The sequence below is a fragment of the Leptodactylus fuscus genome, chromosome 1 (assembly GCF_031893055.1).
Source record: "Leptodactylus fuscus isolate aLepFus1 chromosome 1, aLepFus1.hap2, whole genome shotgun sequence".
Lineage (NCBI taxonomy): Eukaryota > Metazoa > Chordata > Amphibia > Anura > Leptodactylidae > Leptodactylus > Leptodactylus fuscus.
In genome coordinates, this window is record NC_134265.1 from 12119474 (window position 1) to 12135047 (window position 15574).

Genomic DNA, 15574 nt, shown 5'->3' on the forward strand with positions numbered 1-15574 from the left:
CCAAGTGTGAGAAGGAGCGGTATCGAAGAGCCTCCCAACCGTGGTCAGGCTGTATAATCTACATCAGACCAAGCAAAGATCACTCCGCACAGAGAACTAAATGATCCTGAAATATTTCTTTTCTTTTTAGTTCCCATGACTCCTAGTATCTTTTCTATCTGCTATGGGCTTGTAAGTGTTATGTCTTGTAATATATTACTGTATTATCCTGCTGCTGTAACGCTGAGTATCCCCATGGTGGGACTATTAAAGGATTATTTTATCTTATAATATAAGGGGGCAATTAAAGGGCTTATCAAGGATAAGCACTTTTTTAATAGAAGGCTCCTCCTCATCGGTCCCTTGTGCTCCGAGGTCTCCCCTCTTGGTCTGGTTCTGTTGCTCCAGTGTTTTCTTCTGGCGGAAATCCCCACCGCACATGGCCACTGAGCTCACTGACATGGGACATCACAGTGCTGTGGGGAAGAAAACACCAGAACAGCAGGACTGGAACGCACTGAAAGACACCGAAGAGCCTTCCCCAGCCTCACATTAACCCCTTCCTGCCAGAGGAATTTTTTGATTTTCGTTTTTGACTCCTCCCTTCCAAACGCCATAACTTTTTTATTTTTCCGCTCTCAGAGACATATGATGTCTTAATCTTTGCGGGACAAATTGTTCTTGATGATGCCACCATTAATTATTCTGTACAATGTTCTGGGAAACTGGAAAAAAAATCAGAATGGGGTGGATTTGAAGGAAAACTACATTCGTGCATTTTTTTTTACGGGATTAGTTTTTACGGCGTTCACTGTGCAGCCAAAATAACAAGTCAACTGTATACTATGTCTCGGTATGGTTCAGAGGATGCAAAATTTATATGGTTTTATTTACCTCTTAACAAAAATCCAGAATTTTTTTTTCTAAAAGTCGCCATATTTTGACACCCATAACTTTTTTATACTTCCATGTACGGGGATACATAAGGGTTTTTTTTTTGTTTTTTTTTGTGGGACCAGGTGTACTTTTTAGTTATAACATTTTGGGGAATTGCTATTGTTTTGATTACTTTTCATTAAAATTTTTATCAGAGGCAAAACAGTTAAAAAACGGCGGTTTGGCACTTTAGATTTTTTTCCCACTACGGAAAGTCCGCTTGGGGACCCCTCCGAACGAAATACCGAACGCATTAAAAAGCGGTAAGCAATGAAACCACACGGATCCCATGAACTATAATAGGGTCCGTGTGTTTTCCGTGCTGTGTCCGCACGAATCATGAGGAGAGGAGGGGGCAACCTGGAGGGGAACAAGAAAGTGTGGGGGCAAATAAGAAGGGGACATTATAGTTTAGGGACTGCAGAAGATGGACATGATACTGTGGGGGCCAATGAAAAGGGGCCACTGGGGGGGAGAAGTTAATGTGTGAAACCAGTGCAGAGGCATTATTCTGTGTGAGGGCCACTGAGAAGGCATTATAATTTGGTCGGGTCAGGTATGGTGGTGATGGGAGGGCCACTTATAAAACCTTTGCATTGGGCCCACCAATGTGTTAAAACAACACTTCTTTAGGACCGGATAATTTTAGGCTTTCTAGTGGGACTATTTTAGAGTATTTTTAATGTATTATAGGGATTCTAGTTGTCGACTTGGTTGTTTTAATCCCTTCCAAACATTCGCCATTGTCGGGTACTTAAATATGTTGGCCACTTAGGTCTTTGCTGTATTAAGGTGTCCAGTGCCTTGATCAAAGCTGACCAAGGTGCCATTTTTGTGGAGATTTCCTTGTAGATTGCCAGCGTGATGTGGGGCCGGCGGATCTTTTTTCATTAGCCCAGGAACTTATTGAAGGCTTGTCTGGCATTAATTTGTATTACAGGCTGCGCTATGCATTGCGTTAGTGATCAGACCCATAGGTGGGTCTACTAATTAAAAAGAAAAAAGAAAATTTTAATATTAAAATAAAAAATTTTAATTAGCCCCTTTTCCTAGAACACATATAGTACTTATATACTCTGATACACATTCGTTATCCCTGTGTCTACAAACTTATTAAAATATTTTACCCATACAATGAACGCCATAGAGGAAAAATCAAAAGAGCCGAACCGCCGTATTTTTGACTCTTATAAAAAAAACATTTAAATGTAGATTGTGAGCCCCATATAGTGCTCTCAATGTACATTTTTTTCCCTATCAGTATGTCTTTGTTATCTTATCCCAACACAACCCACATTTAGGACCGAACCTGAAGGCCCTTATTTCTAAGTTCAGGCCTCTGACTACATTACTAGTTGTCTAGTAGTGGCCTGCCTGCCCTCATGAATGATGAGGAGGAAAAGTTCCGTATCACGGGGTTGGCAGTTATCAGTTTTCTGGTTCCTCTTGATGGTATGGTTGCCATCTCTGGTAAGATTTTTTTTTATGTCGAAATTCAGATTTCTGGATCCGGTCACTGTTGCTGTTCCATCAGATAAAAAGTCTCGATCTGACTTTGTTAAACTACTAGCTATAAGATAAGATAAGATAATCCTTTAATAGTCCCACCTTGGGGAAATTTCAGCGTGTTACAGCAGCATAGTAATACAGATACAGGATAATACAGAGTAATATGTTACAGACGTAGACACAGATAAGCTGAGAAGAGAAGATATACTAGGAGTCCATGGCAGCTAAGGAAAAACAGAAGAAAAAGAGGAAGACCTCATGGTCATCCTCATAATCATTAGTTCTCTGTGCGGAGTGCTCTTCGTTTGGTCTGATGTAGATTATACAGCCTGGTCGCAGTTGGAAGGAAGGACCTGCGATAGCGCTCCTTCTCACACTTGGGGTGAAGCAGACGGTCGCTTACAGTGCTGCCAAGTCCCATCAGGGTCCCATACATGGGGTGGGATTTGTTCTCCCGCATGGAGGTCACCACAGACAGTATCCTTCTGTCACCCACCACCTGTACTGGGTCCAAGGGGCTCCCCAGGACAGAGCTGGCCCTCCTGATCAGCCTGTCAAGTCTATTTCTGTCCCTGGTTGATATACTGCTTCCCCAGCAGGCCACACCGAAAAAGATGGCTGAGGCAACCACAGAGTTGAAGAAGGCCCTAAGAAGTGTCCCCCGGACTCCGAAGGCCCTCAGCCTCCTGAGCAGGTAGAGTCTGCTGTGGCCCTTTCTGTGCAGCGCCTCCAGGTGATCAGCCCAGTCTAGTTTATTATTGAGGAGCACGCCCAGGTACTTATAGGTCCTGACTATCTCAATACATGTTCCTTGGATCTCCACCGGGGTCGGAGCACCTCTCCGTTTACTAAAGTCCACCACCATCTCCTTGGTCTTCCCAGCATTAATCCTGAGCTGGTTCTGCTGGCACCATTCAACAAAATCCCGGTTTAAGTCTCTGTATTCCCTATCATCGCCATCAGTGATAAGACCGACTATAGCAGAGTCATCGGAGTACTTCTGTAAGTAACAGCTGGATGAGTTGTGCCTGAAGTCAGCAGTGTACAGTGTGAAGAGGAATGGGGCAAGAACTGTACCTTGTGGTGCCCCCGTACTACAGATCACAGTGTCAGACACACAGTCCTGGGCTCTCACATACTGAGGGCGGTTTGTCAGGTAGTCTAGGATCCAGTTGGACAGGTGATGGTCCACACCACCAAGGTTCAGCTTCTCCCTCAGTAGCCCTGGCTGAATGGTGTTGAACGCACTGGAGAAATCAAAGAACATTATTCTCACAGTGTTCCCAGGTTTCTCCAGGTGAGAGAGAGCTCTATGAAGAAGGTGGATGATGGCATCATCTACCCCAATGCCTGGCCGGTAGGCAAACTGGAGGGGGTCCAGAGCTGAGCTCACTAGGGGGCGTAGGTGTGTCAGGACCAGTCTCTCTAGGACCTTCATCAGGTGGGATGTCAGTGCTACAGGTCGGTAGTCATTGTAGCCCATCGGGTTGGGTTTCTTTGGGACTGGTACCACGCAAGATGTTTTCCACAGTTGAGGTACTACCCCCAGCTTCAGGCTCATATTGTACATGTGCGTTATAATACCACACAGCTGGTCACTGCACATTTTAAGAACTCTTGCGCTTATACCATCTGGTCCCCCCGCTTTGTTCGCTCTAATGTTCTTCATTTCCTTACACACCTGAGACTCCTGCAGGATCAGATAGTCAGATTGCAGTTGACCGCAGGTCGGTGGGGGTTGGGTCTTGGTGTGTGAGGGGAGGGCGGTTGGCTGACATGCTGGTGGAGGGAGCATTTGCTTGGAGTCGAATCTATTGAAGAATAGATTAAGCTCGTTAAGCCACTTCCTGTCCCCTACTGTTCGGCGCCCTGTCTTTTCCTTGTGTCCTGAAATTGCCTTAAGGCTGTCCCACACCTCAGAGATTCTACCCTCCCCCATCTGTAGCTCCATCTTCCGTCTGTAGTTGGCTTTCCCTTCCCTGATCAATTGTCTCAGCTGTTTCTGAACCGCCCCCAGGCCATCTTTGTCCCCAGACCTAAAAATTCTCTTTTTTTTGCTTGAGGAGAGTTTTAATCTCAGAGTTAATCCATGGTTTGTTATTGGAGAAACACCTCACCTTCCTAGTTGGTACCGTGCTGTCCACACAGAAATTAATGTAGTCCGTTATGCAATGTGTGAGTCCCTCAATGTCCTCTGGAAATGAGTCTTGAAACACTTCCCATAAAGTTATATCAAAGCAGTCCCTTAGAGACTCGACACTTCCCTCTGACCAAATCTTCACGGTACGGGTAACCGCCGGTTCTCTGCGCACCAGTGGAATGTATGTGGGCTATGGCTATAAAGCAGCAGACACGATATTTGCCCCACATATGCATAGCTGGAGGAGAAAGAACAAGAGAAAACACACATAAAAGAAACTTGCCAAATAGACTCATGGATCATAGATAGAAAGTGACAAACTCTACGAGGAGTAGAAAGTTACATGTAAGGCAAAAATCATACAATGTTTGTGTTTGAAAACTGTTTTTTATTAAAGGGAGTCTTTCCATGCGATTTTTTTCTATTTTAAGTAACCCTATCATCATGTAGCTTTTAGAGATGCTATTGTTGGCATACCTTTTGTTTGAATTATATTGATGACGTTTTTGTGAAAAAGGCGGTTTCTTCTTATGCAAATTAGTGTTCATGGAGCACCGGGGGCGTTCCCCCTGTGCTCTGTGCACACCCATGTCATCGGCCTAGACCTGCATCCTCGCCCCCTTCTTGATTGTAGTTCAAGCCTCCTCCTTCTTTTTTACTTCCTTCTTACATGACTTCTTACCTTGTGTAAGCAGAAGTCCAAGATGGTGCACGGATCAGGAGCTGTACGCCATAAATTCTAATACAATTACACTTGAAAAAAAATGTACAATTAACTTTGGCCAATTAAGCCATTTCAAATTAAACTTCAATAAAATGGAGTCTTTATCATTTCCCTCCTGCTGACACACCTAAACCTACTCTGAAGCTCTTTAGCTGTCTGCTGGCAGATCACTCACAAATATCTTGGTTTGGTGAACTTTGTTGACATTTTCCCGTAATTTTATGACTTGTTGTAACATCTCTGCCTGTTCGGGCCTCTGCTCGCATGCTGCGGCGCAGGAGGCGTGTGCAGTTTGATAATCTGCTTAAAGATTTTAGTTGCACTGTGTGAACACGGCTCTAGTCCTTAATTGGATTTGCACCACACCCGTCTTCTATCTAGGTTACCTCTGTTCATTTAGTGTTTGATTTTGTCTTGCCTGTGATTGACAGCTTTTCTTCCTATCAGGTTCTGGGCGGGTTCTTCCACCCCTATTTAGTCTTGGCTCACAGTCACACTGGTGCCGGTTATTGCCCTTGCTTTCTGGTATCTCTTGCTGTTATTTACTTGTATGCTAATCCTTGACCTCTGGCTTTCCTACTGACTATTCTCTTGACTCCGATTTGGCACTGCATCGCTCTCTTGTTACCGAACCCTGGCTACCGGACCTCCCTTTGTTGTTGTACGTCTTGTCTGCGTTTTGTGTTTCACGTATTCAGGGAGGGATTGTCTTCGTGGTTGTCGCCTATTACCTAGGATAGGGTCTGGCAATAGGAAGGGCAAGCGGGGGGCTTCAGTTTAGGGCTCACTGTCCCTTGTGCCCCTCCCTCCAGGGTTCACCAGCAGCTTCTGGGGAATTATCATCTGGCTATTCCTTAACACTTGTTCAAGGGGGTCCCGGTCCTTACTTCTGTCCTCATACCTGATGACTCTCTGTAGAGCCTTGTCCAAAGTCGTATGGGGCTCCTCCAACCCTCATACTACTTCCAAACTTTTCACTAAACAGTTTCCCTGTAGGGAGTGTGAGAAGGTGACAGGCAGAGTGTGTCCCTGTCTCTGATTTGATGGGTCTGCACCATTGCTGCTACTGAGCTAACTTTCCTACAGGAGCTAATCTCTCATCTACTGCATTTCCTGCCCTGGGTGGCCTCCATACATTACCTAACTGGCATCTCAAGTGCCCAAGCTTACACTTCAAATTATGGCTCTCTGGGATAGGCTACTGGTACTTCGAACTGTCACATTGGCCGTGCAAAATGAACCTGCTAATTGACAACCCTCCTTTCTCCTCTGGAATTTACAAGGCATATTTTGTGAGTTGGAGGATGGTGGGTTCATCAAGACTGAGCCAAAACGAGGTTTCATCCTGGTTTAAAAATGCTTCCTTGATGTCTTTCAGCCAAGGGTCTCTTTCGACAATCAGACCACTGAGCGACAGACCTGCTCATGTGTTATCTCTCTACCAAATCCTTTTCGAAATGCAACAGAGCGGTGCCCTCAACAATGCTGCAGGTGTCAACTTTCAAAAAAATACAATATATAGGTATGGGAGCGTTAGTACAATTTTTGAATGTTGTAATTTAGGTTTTATTTTTCCATCTCACAACTGTGAAAATTTCCTTGGCAGCCAGAGGTGCAAAACATCCAAAAACCTCTGGCAGCAAAAGGGTTAAATTAAAGGGATTGCTAACAAATAAGTGTTACAATTAAGCTATCTTATATTAAATAACTGGTAATGAGTAGAATCAAAGAGCAGCCTTTTCTCTCCGATATCCAGTGATACGGTGCAGTACAGAGCTGCGTCCATATTGGTCTCACAGTATATGTACCACAATGGCCCAGATTTACGATTGTGATTACAATTAGACACTGGTGGAAATGTCGTTCATTTTGGCTCCTCCTGGCACATTAGCTTGAATTAAAAATGTTTGACTTGTTACATATATGGATACACCGAAAAGGGGTCTTGTCTTAAATGCACCAGGAAGAACCAAAATGGAGTCTGACTCAAAGTAAGACAACATAAAGGTGGTTTAAAAGTAGACTAAAAAGTATATACATAGGGCAGATTTATCATCCTGCATCAGTCACTGTGATAAATCTGGTGTAGTATCAGACTGCCTGTATGAGTTTGCACTAACTTTAAGTAATTCTGAGCCAATGTGTGGTATTTTCAAAGGGATTCCCATAAAATTGGTCTTTGATTGGATAAGGGGGTGGTCTGCAAATTCCATAAAGAATAAAAGGAGGTAAATTGATCACTGAAAATATCAGTCTTTATGAGGGGTAATAGGTCTAAAGGGGTTTCACTGTATAGACACAAAAATACTTCTTGTATCCCCAGGCTTGCCGAAAATAATGGACTGCAAAGTATTATGCATGGATAAAGGTATACTAAAGGTTTTCACTCAAAAACTGCATCAAACAATGTCATAAAAAATGCAAGTGTGGTTCCAGTCTAAATGATGAATTTTTATTCTTGTTGTAATCGTCAATAAAATTAGTTTAAGAAAATAAGATAATGGTTCCTGTACTTGCTGAACTCTAAGTTTTAAGAGGTGAATTGGAGGTAAAACTGTTTATTTCTGTGTGAGGTCTGAGATCTGTAGATGACGTTTCTTAGAAATATTTTTTATTTCTATATTAAAATGGCTTCTCTCCTGTGTGAATTCTCTGATGTTTAATGAGATTGGATTTAGAAGTAAAACATTTTTCACATTCTGAACAGGAATTTGGCTTCATCCCTGCGTGAGTTCTTTCATGTCTAACAAGATGTGATTTCTTATTAAAACATTTACCACATTCAGAGCATGAAAATGGCTTCTCCCCTGTGTGAATTTTTTGATGTACAACAAGATGTGATTTACTGTTAAAACATTTCCCACATTCCGGGCACGCATATGGCTTCTCCCCTGTGTGAATTTTTTGATGTACAACAAGATATGATTTAGAGATATAACATTTCCCACATTCTGAGCATGAAAATGGCTTTTCCCCTGTGTGAAATTTTTGATGTTCAACAAGTTTTGATTTCTTACTAAAACATTTCTCACATTCCTGGCATGAATATGGCTTCTCCCCTGTGTGAATCTTTTTATGGTCAGCAAGACCTGATTTAGCCATAAAACATTTACTACATTCTGGGCATGAATATGGCTTCTCCCCAGTGTGATTCCTTTGATGCTCAACGAGACTTTTTTTAGTTGTAAAACATTTCCCACATTCTGGGCATGAATATGGCTTCACCCCTGTGTGAGTTCTCTGATGTTCAACAAGACTTTTATTCTGAGCAAAACATTTCCCACATTCTGAACATGAATGTCGCTTCTCTCCTGTGTGAATTTTTTGATGTTGTACAAGATTTGATTTCTGGGTAAAAGATCTCCCACATTCTGAACATGAAAATGGCTTCTCCCCTGTGTGAATCTTTTGATGTTCAACAAGACTTGATTTCTGAGTAAAACATTTCCCACATTCTGGGCATGAAAATGGCTTCTCTCCTGTGTGAGTTCTTTGATGTTCAACAAGTTTTGATTTCCAGAAAAACCACTTCCCACATTCTGGGCATGAATTTGGCTTTTCTCCTGTGTGAATTATTTGATGTGTAACAAGTTTTGATTTAGTCACAAAACGTTTCTCACATTCTGAACATGAAAATGGCTTCTTCCCTGTGTGAATTCTTTGATGTTTAAGAAGATCTGATTTAGCTGTAAAACATTTTGCACATTCTGAACATGAAAATGCTTTCTCTCCTGTGTGAATCTTTTGATGATCAACAAGGCTTGATTTAGCCGTAAAGCATTTCTCACATACTGGGCATGAATATGGCTTCTCTCCTGTGTGAGTTCTTTGATGTCTAACAAGTTTTGATTTCCAAAAAAAACATTTTCCACATTTTGGACATGAAAATGGTTTATCCCCTGTGTGTATTCTTTGATGCTTAACAAGATTGCATTTAGAAGTAAAATATTTCTCACATTCTGGGCAAGAATAAGGCTTCTCTGCTGTATGGATTCTCTGATGTATAACACCCCTTCTGTGTCCTGACTTAATAGACTGTGATGAATTAGAAGATAGATTTTTCTCCCGAAGGCCTGAGGGTATATCTGGGGTAATGACATGTTCTTCATATGGATCTTGTGTGATACCATGATCCTCTGCTTTATAATCTGTAATTCTGGTACAGTCACCTGACAAAAGAACACGGATGTTACTATTTTTAAATAATATAACCATACACGTATATTCCCCATTGAGCTGCCGCTGCCTGAGACTCTTCAGACTGTCAGAAGAAGAGAAGTCAGCGGCACAGGCAGCAAATGACGGCAGCGCAGCCTACTTCATTAGTATTCACTGTGCTGAGACGTAGGTCAGTGATATTGAATAGTAATGAAGCGGGGCAGGAGACGCCACCACTGCTGTAGGTCACTGTAGAGGTGCTGGTAGTGTGAGAGAGAGAGAGAGAGAGAGAGAGAAAAAGAAAGAAAGAAAGAAAGAAAAAGAAAGAAAGAAAGAAAGAAAGAAAGAAAGAAAGAAAGAAAGAAAGAAAGAAAGAAAGAAAGAAAGAAAGAAAGAAAGAGGTGGTGGCACTTACACAGAGATATATCACTTAAGATTCATTTCTGGTGAAAGCTACCGACTTCCTTTCCTCTTAGAGCGGTGACCGGGCTGCTGACAGCACCAGCACTGTTCTGATGGCGGCCCTGCCTGTCCCTGGTAGATCACCTTGCTCACGTTACATAAAGGACATTCATCACAATCTCATTACAATTTCTGCACCTAGAGTAGTTTATTTTATCCCAACAGAACCCACATTTAGGACCGAACATCAAAGCCCTTATTTTGTACTGCTAAGTCCAGGCCTCTGACTACATTACTAGTTGTCCTGTCCTGATATAGATCATCTTATCTGGACGTCTCTTATAAGATTCCAAAGTGAAATACAGTAAGTCTCAGAGCCCAAACCACAGGAACACAATCCATGGCTGCTTAAATATGGCCATTTATGTGGAATAATACTGTAGGATGACATAAATCTTACTGTATTACACCCCATACACACAATAGAATCCAAACCACATCTGCTGGATTTCCCAGCCTGAACTCACCACAGATCTGCTGTCCCATACAGTATGTAGTAGGGTCTGTGAAGTCACAAGGAAGCAGGGACTCCTAGTGTCATAGATCACTAAGATATGGGGAGTCCTGGTGTGTGGACAGAGTTCAGGCGGGGAAATGTGACTGATGTACTGACCAGATTTTCTAGTCCGGATTCCATAGTGTAATTGGGGTCTAAGGTGAGGTTTACACAGTGACATTTGTAGAAGCTGCTTCAGGAATTCAGAAGAAGAATTTTCCGCTTTACCGAATCTCCATCAGATTCTTTACTGGCCAGGCGGGATTTTCCTCCTCCCATTTATTTCCATAGAGCTCTGAGGTGGAATCTGCCAACTGAAATAATCTGCTGTATACAGTGTTAGCCAAAAGTATTGGCACCCCTGAAATTCTGTCAGATAATACTCATGTTCTTCCAGAAAATGATTGTAATCATAAATTCTTTGGTATTATTATCTTCATTTAATTTGTCTTCAATGGAAAACCACAAAAAGAATTGTCAAAAAGCCAAATTGGATATAATTCCACAGCAAACATAAAAAAGGGGGTGGACAAAAGTATTGGCACTGTTTGAAAAATCATGTGATGCTTCTCTAATTTGTGTAATTAACAGCACCTGTTACTTACCTTAGGCACCTAACAGGTGGTGGCAATAACTAAATCACACTTGCAGCCAGTTGAAATGGATTAAAGTTGACTCAACCTCTGTCCTGTGTCCTTGTGTGTACCACATTGATCATGGAGAAAAGAAAGAAGACCAAAGAACTGTCTGAGGACTTGAGAAGAAAATTGTGAGGAAGCATGAGCAATCTCAAGGCTACAAGTCCATCTCCAAAGACCTGAATGTTCCTGTGTCTACCGTGTGCAGTGTCATCAAGAAGTTTAAAGCCCATGGCACTGTGGCTAACCTCCCTAGATGTGGACAGAAAAGAAAAATTGACAAGAGATTTCAACGCAAGATTGTGCGGATGGTGGATAAAGAACCTCGACTAACATCCAAACAAGTTCGAGTTGCCCTGCAGTCCGAGGGTACAACAGTGTCAACCCGTACTATCCGTCAGCGTCTGAATGAGAAGGGACTGTATGGTAAGATACTCAGGAAGACCCCACTTCTTACCCAGAGACATAAAAAAGCCAAGCTGGAGTTTACCAAAACTTACCTGAGAAAGCCAAAAACGTTTTGAAAGAATGTTCTCTGGTCAGATGAGACAAAAGTAGAGCTTTTTTGGGAAAAGGCATCAACATAGAGTTTACAGGAAAAAAAAAGAGGCCTTCAAAGAAAAGAACACAGTCCCTACAGTCAAACATGGCAGAGGTTCCCTGAGGTTTTGGGGTTGCTTTGCTGCCTCTGGCACTGAACTGCTGAAGACTGAAGTCTGAAGACTACCAACACATTTTGCAGCATAATGTAGGGCCCAGTGTGAGAAAGCTGGGTCTCTCTCAGAGGTCATGGGTCTTCAAGCAGGACAATGACCCAAAACACACTTCAAAAAGCACTAGAAAATGGTTTGAGAGAAAGCACTGGAGACTTCTAAAGTGGCCAGCAATGAGTCCAGACCTGAATCCCATAGAACACCTGTGGGGGAGAGATCTCAAAATGGCAGTATGGAGAAGGCACCCTTCACATCTCAGGGACCTGGAGCAGTTTGCCAAAGAAGAATGGTTTAAAATTCCAGCAGAGCATTGTAAGAAACTCATTCATGGTTACTTGAAGCGGTTTGTCACGGAGCAAAGGTATACGTCCTTCCTCCGGAGGATATCTTGAATCAACACGGACGCAAGAGGTCGGGAGACAACAGCAATTTATTGTAATCCACAAAGTTAGTAGCCGGCGGCGGTCACATCAACCATAATAACAATAAGTCCACGGAAGTCACAATCCAATGATAGCTTTGGTTCCTTGGTCCTGTAACTAAATCCTGGCTCTCTGCAGAGCTGTGCACAGGCCGGCTAACACATACTAACTCCAGCTACAACTATATACTAAGACTGTTACACCTATATCTGTGGGTGGGAAGGGCTGAGTCACAGATCCTTCCCCCCTCACCTATACCAAGGAGAGCAGACTCCCTGTCTACTATGGACAATGCACCATCCAACATCTTCTTGGAGACACCGATCAGATTATCTCCACCCATTGTCCTCACTAGTTAGAGGTATTTGCATACAATGTGCTAACACACTAGACCCTAATCAGCCAACTACACATTGATGTATACAACAGGTTAGAGAATACATTCCACATGAACTATATATTACACATTGCCTATAGTATAGACTCTAACCATCCCGTGACAACCCCTCCCCCTCTCAAAACATGTGCATGACACAATTGGCCTACACAGGTAAATTGGGGAATGCACATCAGTCTCTATAGCTCATATGTCCTCCTGCCGGGATAACCCATCTGCGTTCTGGTGTTGGTTCCCTCGGCGGTACTGAATGGTAAAGTTGTAGGGTTGAAGGGCTGGCATCTGGCAGAAAATCCGGTGGATCCATGTTGGCTTCTCCCTGAGCTTGGCTTCGGGTCACTGCTCCCACAAAGTGGCACTGTAGATTTCCAACATCGTTGCCTAACAGAACATCGGCCGGCAGCCCGCTCATCACACCAATTGTGCATCGTTTTGGTCCATAACCATAGTCGAGTTCCACGTTAGCTTTAGGAATACGTCTCCGAGTACCCCCTGCCAACTTGATAGAAATGCCAGGGCCCTCCTCTAGGGCCTCGGGTCGCACCACTCGGGGGTCCGCTACCGTTAGGAAAGCTCCCGAGTCCCGGAATCCAACAACTGTTCGGCCATCCAGGAGGACCTCCCGCAAGTGCTTCTGCTGAAGGTTTGCGGGATGCGTGGCGGAAGGCTGAATCCCATAGACCCCTGGAGGTGGAACAGATGGGTCATTCATGGAGTCATCTGGAAATGGGGCCAAACTTTCTGTCCTAGGGGTGGTTCCCAGGTAGTGAATAGGCCGGGATGCCACTGTGGCCTGTGCCCCCATGTTAGCAGGGCAGCTAGCTTGCAAATGTCCAGGCCGCCCGCACCCAAAACATCTGCGCTCTAGAGTTCTTCCAGCAGGTCGTTGTCTAGGGACAGGGTTGTTCATAGCTGGAGGCCGATAGGCTGGGGCAGGGGTAGAGGGGGAATTGTAATCCTGAGGCCGGGCACGAAAGGTGGGTGGCTGGCTGAAGGGTGTCTGGTGGACTGTGGTAGTTTTCCGCTCCTCTGCAAACAACCTCTTCCACTGCAGCTTGATGGTCAGGCCCTCATCTGCAAGAGAAGCAGCTTGCTCAACTGTGGCTGGGTTCCGTTCCAGCACCCACTCACGGATCTCAGCGGGGCACTGGGAAAAGAACTGTTCCTTAAGTATAACTTGGAGGACCTTATCGACTGTGACAGCCCCCTCTCCTTCTAGCCAGCGCCTGCATGCTTGCTTCAACTTGTGGGCGAACATGTGAAAGGAGCTTCCCCCATTGTAAGACAAAGAGCGGAACTGAACTCGGTAGGTCTCTGGAGTGACTGCATAATACTTCTGCACCGCTCTTTTAATGGCCTCATAGTCCCACTGATCACTAGGTTCCATGGCTCTGAGAGCTTCCGCAGCCCCATCCCGTAGGTGCCCCACCAGATACCGGACCCAATCCTTCTCTGGGACTTCCATCAGGTGGCACTGGTGTTCGAAGTCCTGAAAATATCCATCAACATCCCCAGCCGCTTCATCAAAGGTCTTGAAGTGTTTATGGGAGACATATGGTGGTTCTCTCACTGTTGGGCTGGGGGTCGACGTTTGATTATAATTCCGCGTAGTTATCTCAGCCATTCGCATTTCATGCGCCATTCTTTCCTTTTCATGCGCCATTCTCTGTTCCTCCTTCTCCGTTTCCTGAGCCCTCTGTAATGCTCTACTCCTTTGCTCTGCAGTTGCTTCTAGCCCCAGCACTGCCAATTCCTCCTCATACAAAACAACCCATCTGCTCTTTTGGGTCTGTACCTGAAACTCCTGTATCTCTCCAGTCTCCTGGGGGCAGCCCTCCTCATTGTCGCTTTGCAGGGTCATCTCCTCCAGTGCCTCGATCAGTTGCTCTTTCGTTCTTCCCTGGTAACTCAGGTTTAGTTCCCGGGCCCTTAATTTTAGACTTGCCATAGTCCAGTTCCTGTATTCTGAGGTTGTGGCTCCATTAATCGCTGAGCTGTTGTAGTCCATCTCGCTGTCCGCTGTTGATCCCACCGCTGCCACCAGTTGTCACGGAGCAAAGGTATACGTCCTTCCTCCGGAGGATATCTTGAATCAACACGGACGCAAGAGGTCGGGAGACAACAGCAATTTATTGTAATCCACAAAGTTAGTAGCCGGCGGCGGTCACATCAACCATAATAACAATAAGTCCACGGAAGTCACAATCCAATGATAGCTTTGGTTCCTTGGTCCTGTAACTAAATCCTGGCTCTCTGCAGAGCTGTGCACAGGCCGGCTAACACATACTAACTCCAGCTACAACTATATACTAAGACTGTTACACCTATATCTGTGGGTGGGAAGGGCTGAGTCACAGATCCTTCCCCCCTCACCTATACCAAGGAGAGCAGACTCCCTGTCTACTATGGACAATGCACCATCCAACATCTTCTTGGAGACACCGATCAGATTATCTCCACCCATTGTCCTCACTAGTTAGAGGTATTTGCATACAATGTGCTAACACACTAGACCCTAATCAGCCAACTACACATTGATGTATACAACAGGTTAGAGAATACATTCCACATGAACTATATATTACACATTGCCTATAGTATAGACTCTAACCATCCCGTGACACGGTTGTTCGCAGTTATTTTGTCTAAAGGTTGTGCTACCAAGTATTAGGCTGAGGGTGCCAATACTTTTGTCCGGCCCATTTTTGGAGTTTTGTGTAAAATGATCAATGATTTGACTTTTTTTTCATTCTATTTTGTGTTTTTTCATTGCAAGCAAAATAAATGAAGATATTAATATCAAAGAGTTTGTGCTTGCAATCATTTTCTGGAAGAAACTGAGTATTATCTGCCAGAATTGCAGGGTGCTAATACTTTTGGCCACCACTGTGATTCTGGTAAATTCTTTCCCTTCACGAGGACTGACAGCCAGTGAGGAAGAAATTTGCCTCGTTCACATAGATGTCAAGTCCATATTCCTGCTGTACATTCTATTCTATA

The 15574-nt window shown here is 44.0% G+C and overlaps 2 protein-coding genes and 1 pseudogene across 2 annotated transcripts in view; 1 reads left to right on the forward strand and 2 right to left on the reverse strand.

Annotated features, from left to right (window-relative positions):
- Nucleotides 1-15574, reverse strand: part of LOC142189633 (uncharacterized) — a 637493-nt pseudogene that overhangs the window by 482757 nt on the left and 139162 nt on the right.
- Nucleotides 1-15574, forward strand: part of LOC142190250 (uncharacterized) — a 185421-nt gene that overhangs the window by 134078 nt on the left and 35769 nt on the right. The window lies entirely within an intron of this gene.
- The window catches only part of LOC142189871 (uncharacterized), a 70807-nt gene continuing 62958 nt past the window's right edge, over nt 7726-15574 (reverse strand). Inside the window, exon 7 of the mRNA XM_075262257.1 lies at nt 7726-9247. Within this exon, the coding sequence (XP_075118358.1) occupies nt 7911-9247 (1337 nt within the window). The 3' untranslated portion in view covers nt 7726-7910. The remainder of the gene's footprint in view (nt 9248-15574) is intronic.